Below are 7,357 nucleotides of genomic sequence, written 5' to 3' on the forward strand. Positions count from 1 at the left end.
CAAATCTCTACGCTTTTTAATTTAAAATTTGCTTGGCTTCACATCTGGGTGACTGAGCAATTGGAGATACATTTTAGCCTAGAATTAACATCAGTTTTCACTCTTGTGGCAGGGCCAGTCAGTGTTTTCTTCCCTGAAAAGACTGCTGTTCACATTTTTCTTTAAAAGCAGAACCTGACCAATTTGATTTTTTGTTTTGTTTGTTTCTCATTGGTGTCCACTGCTTTAAAGACACATAGACTTACTTTGAAGACCTGGTAGTTATTAAAAAAGATAAAATATATTTCATCATTTCTTCTCACTAACAAAATTTTGATCCTTTCTTTTTTTTTTTTTAGATCCTTTGCATATTTTACAATTAAAGACAGACTGCCCCAGATCCTCACCAGAGTTATTGATACTCTGCATCGACATAAAAATGAATTTTTTGAAGAACATGGTGAGGTAAGAAGAAAGTATCTCTTTTGCCTGAGAACCCCCCCTGCCCCATACACACTTTGAGGCCCGTTTCCTCCTTTGCGTTTGCAGGTTTCTTAACCACAGTCATTACTTGTCTGTCTGAATCCTTTTGTCTGTTGTTTTTTTCCTTTATCATCTCTTTCTCGTAGCTTTTTTTTCGTTAATTTTGGAACTCCCTGCTCTGTCTAACCTTTTTCTGATCTGTGTGTTCTGCAGCAGCGTCACTTTCTCAGGTTTTTGTGTTGATGCAGACTTCAATAGGTTGTAGCATCTCCTGAACACGGCAGTGTTTCAGTACTCCATTCTCCTCTGATGAGCAGAAAGTCCAGTCTAAAAAGAAGTCCCGTGCACGATTCCTTTTAGGATGTTGGATGTAAAATGAGCTTTGGTCACCAGTATGTGTTCAGTTGAATCAAGCTCTGATTTGTCGGGGATTCGTGTTTGGCTATTAAAAATTACCACTTAACGTCTTTCATGAAGACGTGATCAGTGTCTCTAGAGGAATAAATGTTCAGAATAGGAACTCTTGTTCCCCACTTATTTCAGAAGGGTGTTGAAGCGGAGAAGAGAGCTATATCTTTCCTCTCCAAACTGCGGAATGAACTGCAGACGGACAAACCGGTGACCCCCTTAGAAGATGATCTGCCCGATGCTGCGCTGTGGAACCAATACCTAGACTACCAGCGAAATTTATCAAATGGAAATGGAGAACCGAGCTGGTTTCAGTCCCCTTGGTTATATGCTGAGTGTTATATGTATCGAAGAATTCATGCGGCATTAGTACAGAAGTAAGTATTTATTAGCTTGGTATGTTGCTGTGCAAAACGTTATTCTTTCCCTTTTTTTTTTTTAGGAGGAAGGAAGACAGCTGGGGAGTAAGATAAAGGAAAATCTTAAGCTTTTACCTTATTCTTTTTCCTTCGCCTTGCACCTCAGATTTAAAATTAATACTTTTTCTTCTTCCATGCAGCATTTGGTGTTTTTTTTATGCTTCAGTTTCTGTGACTTGGTCTACATGAAAACTCTTAAGCTTGACTGTAAGGCTTGCCCTTCTTGCAGACTAATGTGCATTGAGATACGAAAGTTATTTCGCATTTCTAGAAGGTTTTTAGTCTAAAATTATCTCCTAAGACACACATCAGCCTAAAACACAAAATGCAAGAGCCGCTAACCTGATGGGTGTTCTAACTCGTTTTGCTGCTCGAAACCTGAAGTTACCGTTTGAGGACTGCTCCTTACAGCACTCGACCCAGCTTAAGCAGCCCCAGCTGTTGGTTCTGCACCATCTTCTTAGTTACAGTGGTGTTTGCAGACTGTATGTTGCATCGAACTCTGGGAGCTGATCCTGGTTAAAAATAACTTGGCAGGGAAAGCTTGTGCTGGTTCTGTGGAGAGGTGCCAGTACAATGTAATGGGGTAGGAGTGAGCAGTTGAAGTTCCTGCTGCTACCAAAAAATATTGAAAGGTCCGTGCATTCTGGATTTGCCCCTGGTATTACAGAGACGCAAGCACGGTAATGGGACTCTTGTTTCTACTGGTGTATTGCGTAATTTGAACTCTTCTAGCAAAACCTTCAAATATGAGATGGATTGGCTGGATTGCACTTAAAAAAAAACCTGAGCAGATGCTTTTCATCAGTGAGCTTTAAGTTTCTCGATCTCCATTATTTAGCTGCTCTTAAGCGCACACTGAGATGGAAGTTCAATCATTTGTCAAAAGGTGTACGTGCAAATATGTCTCGTGATCAATGAATCTGTATTTCTTACAAGAACTGAACTGTTTTGTCATCTTTTTTGTGTTAATTTTCTAACGTCCTAGTTAAAAGCTGTCATGAGAATAGTATCGCCGTAAGCGACTCGCGTATGGGAAGTACACTTCAGCACCCACAAAACGTGCGTAGAATTGGACCAGCAGATCACCCCATCAGTTCACTTGTATGTTATCATTTTAATTCTCCGTGTCTGAGGACCGCCCTTCAGAACTGCCACTCTGTGTGCAGTTCCCAGAATTGCTGGTGCTCGACGCTTGTTCGCTTCCAGGGTATATGGTTAGAAATGCAAAGATGTATTGTGTACAGTCATTTCTAGTGAGGTATGGAATCAGGCTGCTACTGAGATGTGTGAAAACCCAGTATGACAGTTAGGAGTGGAAAATCTAGCCAAGGCCAGTAGTGTGGCCTAAAGAAGCTGAGCTTTGTGCTTGCATTTTCAGGTGTGTTTCATGTAGTGTCATGGAAAATGTGGCAGGTATGTTATTATTTTTGTTCTTCTGTTTTTAGCCCACCTATTGACAACTTTGATGTATTTAAGGAAGGAAAGGCTCAAAACTTCTTTGAATCCCAAGAGGCTGTTATTGCTTTATGCACTTACTTTCAGGAACTTCTTAAAAACATCAAGGATCTAGAGGAAAAGCAAGTTAAAGAGGAACTTTTTAAGCTGCTGCAGGTAAGCCAGTGGTGCATACCATAAGAATTGAAAATATCTCTCCTATGTAACAAGAAAAAACTTGAGGTTATAAAGAATCTGAACTTCAAATGGAAAGCAAAATGTTGCTCTTTTGTTTGTAATAATGTGGTGAAATCCTGACAGCCGTACTGTATTGCGGCTACTCTGGAAATACTTAACTTCTGGTTAGTTGTATTAGATGTGACGTTTTCATTATACTGCTGGTCTTTATTGAGGATTTGATAACTCTGCTTATTCTCCCTCAAAATCAGTATCTCTGAAACATTTAAAGTCACATTCCAGAAGGCCTTTTTATTAATCTAACTATAAAATTTTAAACCAGTTCATTTTATTGACACTCTAAAAAGTTTTAGACTTCTTTGGAAGAAGTAGTCAGAAGTCAGTGTGGGTTGGAAGTGGTTTAAAAGCTTTATAACTGCATTATTCTTGGAAAAAATGGTGCCTTTGGGTAGAATGTGAAATCTCACAGTATTACACATAAGTCCATTAGCTAGCAACAGTGCACACCAAGTATCTGATGCATCTTTATAAAGGTCATATTTGTTTGTACTTACAAGTTCTTACTTGGCTGGATATAATAAAAAAATTAGCCTGCTTTTATTACTCCTTTTGCTGTGTCCCCAGTGATACTTTCTGGAATTGCAGTATGGAGAATGTTTGTGTTTTAAGCTTTGTGATCAGTGTATTTATGTTGATCTAGATCTCCTGTCTCTGTTCACTTCTGCTGCGTGTTTCTGATGGCTGCATAAGTACAGAGCATTGTTTGGTTCCTTCCACAAAATCTTGTCTGTATTAAGACCTCTGTACAAAAAGTTGATCTTGGAGGAAGATGTGGAGTTAGAGCCTTCATGTCCCTAAAATAAAAGCAAACAAATTCTTTAGGGTATGTGAATTTTAAAATGTTATTACAGTGAGATTTAGCACTTTTTTTTTTTTTTTCCCCCTCCTTCTAGGTGTCACTGTGTGGCAATAAGTGTGACCTTTCTTTTTCAGCGGGTGGAGACAGCTCTCAGAAATCTAGTCCTTTACAATCCCTGGAAAACATGATACCTTACATCTTAGTGAATGATATGGAAAAACTTTGGTCACTACTTGTAAATGCCAAAAAAGGAAATACAGAAAAAAGTAATGTTAGGATTGACATAATCCTGGATAATGCCGGGTTTGAGCTTGTCAGTGATCTTGTGTTGGCTGACTTCCTGCTGTCGTCAAAGCTAGCTGATGAAGTCCATTTTCATGGAAAAAGTATTCCCTGGTATGTGTCAGATACTACAAAGCACGATTTTAACTGGACTATTAAACAACTGCAGTCAGCTAATCATATGTGGATGTCTAGGTGTGGGATAAACTGGGAGGGCAATTTGAAAAAGGGAGTTTGGGTTTACCAGGATCACATGTTTTGGACTTTGCCACATGACTTTTCCTGCATGGCTGAAGTTGCTCCTGACTTGTATGCTGATCTACAGAAGTCAAACTTGCTTCTTTTCAAAGGTGATCTAAACTATAGGAAATTAACAGGAGATAGAAAATGGGAATATACTGTTCCATTCCATCAAGCCTTGAACAAGTTTCATCCTGCACCTCTCTGTAGCTTGAGAACACTGAAATCTGACACTCAGGTTGGCCTAAAACCTGGACAAGGTGAACAGATTCAAGCTACTGAACCTGAGTGGATGGTAAGTGGAAAATACGGGGTCATTCAGTCTGATGCTGCTCTCTAGTTAAACGGTTCCTAATTTTTCAAAACAGAGATTCAGTCTGAGTTCTAACTACTTTCTCTGTTCCATGCTTGGCTTCAGCAAAGATTCTTTCTTGTTTTGCACTTTTTTCTCCCAAGTGATTTTTTGGGTTTTTTTTCCACAAAAGACTTCAATGTTGGACAAAAGTTTACAAACTGTTGTGTGTAGATAAATCCCTCTGCATTTCAATGTATTTTGTTTTCCTAATGTCCAGTGTCAGCAGATGTTTAATATGAATGTTTAGTTGTCCATAATACCTTTTTTTATCAGCGGATATGAGAGTTTATGGCTAACAAGTGAAAAATCTTCTGGAATCACTTCCTCAATCCCACATTAGCATGTATTTACTTGTTTCAGGTTAACTTGTTCCCCACATGCCATCCATTGCATGAAAGTGAATATTTTGGAGAATACACAAATCAATTCCAGATAGATTCTTTGCAACCCGTTGCAGGATCATATTTTGAAACTGTTAAAAATTGACTTCTACCAAGACTGTATTACATAAATTGTTTGTTACTTGCTCCTTGTGTCTGTGGGCAAATAACTTTTGATGTTCTGAGTATAATTCTCTGTACATCAAGAGAAAAGTTCTTGGGTGATGCCTTGTAAATATTAATTTAGAATTTGAAAATTAAATTTTAATTTTAAAACACAAGTGGATGTTGCTAGCCAGTTTGTCTGTAGGAGGGGAGTTGTCCCATCTGGTAGGAGGATCAGTGGGAGAAAGCACAATCCTATTTTAAGAACATGGAAGTTCTTGTTTATCTAAGAACCTCCACCAAAAAGAAAGCACACAAAAAAGTCCCCAAAGCAAACAAACCAACCCAACCAGTTACCTTAGCTGGGTTTTAGATTTGATGCGGATTTGAATTAAGGGCAGTCCAAGCACTGCTGCCTCTTTCCAGTGTGATAATTCTCTTTATTTGTAAATTTTTTTTCCCTATTTTTTTTTTTTTTTAAGAAGGATGCAATAGTTTTCACGGGGGATATACAGCCCCCGTCGCACCGAGCCGCGTACGCCAGAGAAGCATATGCCATACGCCACACAGGCTACTGCTAACTGGGGTTGTTGGGAGCCCGTTTCTTCTTTTCTGTATTCTGGTCTCAAATTACTCAGGATTTTGGGGAAAGTTTAGGGATACTTCAGTGGTTTTTCAGAGCGAAGCAAAATGCAAGTGGAAATGCATTATCCATTTATAAAGCAAAAAATTAAAAATAGGTTCAAGTCTTCATGTACCCCTGTGGTTTGAAACAGGCCTCCGATGGGGGGGCTGACGTAACGCCAGCGATAACCACAGGTTAGAAAACGGCGGCAGAATTGCCCATGGCCTGACTGGGTTGTGCTCTCGTCTAGGCCTGCGAAAATGAGGCGGACTTGCCTCTGGCCGCCAAGGTAGCTATTACAGAGAACAAGAGTAGACAGTAGAGAATCTTCCTGTTCTGTTTTTCATACGTCTTACACGGTGAAAAGGACGGCACAGAAGTGGCCTTACTTGAGTACCTTTTGGAAGTGGTGCTATGGCGAAGGAGTGGGAATGACTGGTAGGAAGTGGAGTTAGAAAGATTTGTGTGCTTATGGTTAACCTAAGACAAGGGTAAAATTTGACAGGCCTGAAGAAGTGGGTATGTGTAGGGGAAAGATGCTGCACTATTTTGTACCTGTTTTAGGCTTTGAAGCTGGATGCCCTTTTTGGTCAGTGAAACTGCCGGCAAAGCCCGTTTTCTGAAATGCTGCTTCTTGTGTTCCTACAATAAAGATCTATCCAGTGGACAAATATGCTCCAACTGCTGATGACCTTGATTATCTGTTTGTGGTGTTCTTTTTACATCTGAAGTTATATTAACATTTTAAAAGTTGCGAGGTCAGGTATTCAAAAACTGAGATGCTCAGAATTTCAGGAGGCAATGTGAAGTTGTAGGCAGGGTTCTAGTTTTGAGACCTGGGTTTAGTGTTCTCATCTTTTTTTCTATCTCTGGCTTACTATTCGTGAGGGATGAATTCATGCTTAGCCTTAGGCACCTGATTAAACTGCATAAATTAGAATTCCAGTCGAGAGCTGAAGGTCTCTGACTGGTGAGAGCTCAGGGGGACTTTGGTGCTTTGATCAAATACATAAACGACGTGATGAATTTCGGCACCGGAGCCTCAGTTTCTCATCTGTGAAAATGCTGTTAAATTGTTTCAAATGCTCTTCAAAACGACAGCTTTGAGTCAGGAACAGAGAGGGAGAAGTTGTGGAGTGTGTGCAGGGAAAACTTCCTGCCTTATTCAGAGAGACAGAATGATTAGGGGAAGAAATCTGCTTGACCTGTGGGGACAGATTGTCTGTAAGGTGCTGACTTACATTGCTGGAGAGGTTTCAAAGTGAGCAATGGGCAGGAAGAGAAAATTGTTTCACGGGTGAGACCATCCTTGAAGAACCGATTTGCCTCTTAGGCAATCCTTACACAAGCTGAGAAACTTGGTTTTGTTTTTCACTGCTTGTTAATCTGACTCTCTGCCCAGGTCGCTTTCAAGCGGTTACTTCTAGGAACCCATAATGCAGATCAATAAAAGCTAATATTCTGAAGTTATGATAAATAGAATCCTACAAAATGCTAAATCCCTTAGGAGATGCAGCAGTATTCCCTCAGTATTACTGGATCAGCTCACTGCAGATTGCTGCATGAATGTGTGTGAGGAAGCATGGT

At 39.8% G+C, this 7,357-nt stretch overlaps 1 protein-coding gene across 1 annotated transcript; it reads left to right on the plus strand.

Moving 5' to 3' along the window:
* Window positions 1-338: 338 nt before the first annotated feature.
* LOC104502571 (chromosome unknown open reading frame, human C6orf211) lies at window positions 339-4,645 on the plus strand (the record flags this gene model as incomplete). The annotated part of the gene is made up of 4 exons (XM_010159614.1): window positions 339-444; window positions 1,006-1,247; window positions 2,738-2,903; window positions 3,878-4,645. Coding segments are annotated over 4 exons (1,282 nt in total), but the record flags the coding sequence as incomplete, so codon positions are not given.
* Window positions 4,646-7,357: the final 2,712 nt, after the last annotated feature.

The sequence above is a fragment of the Eurypyga helias genome, unplaced genomic scaffold, assembly GCF_000690775.1.
Source record: "Eurypyga helias isolate BGI_N326 unplaced genomic scaffold, ASM69077v1 scaffold7219, whole genome shotgun sequence".
Lineage (NCBI taxonomy): Eukaryota > Metazoa > Chordata > Aves > Eurypygiformes > Eurypygidae > Eurypyga > Eurypyga helias.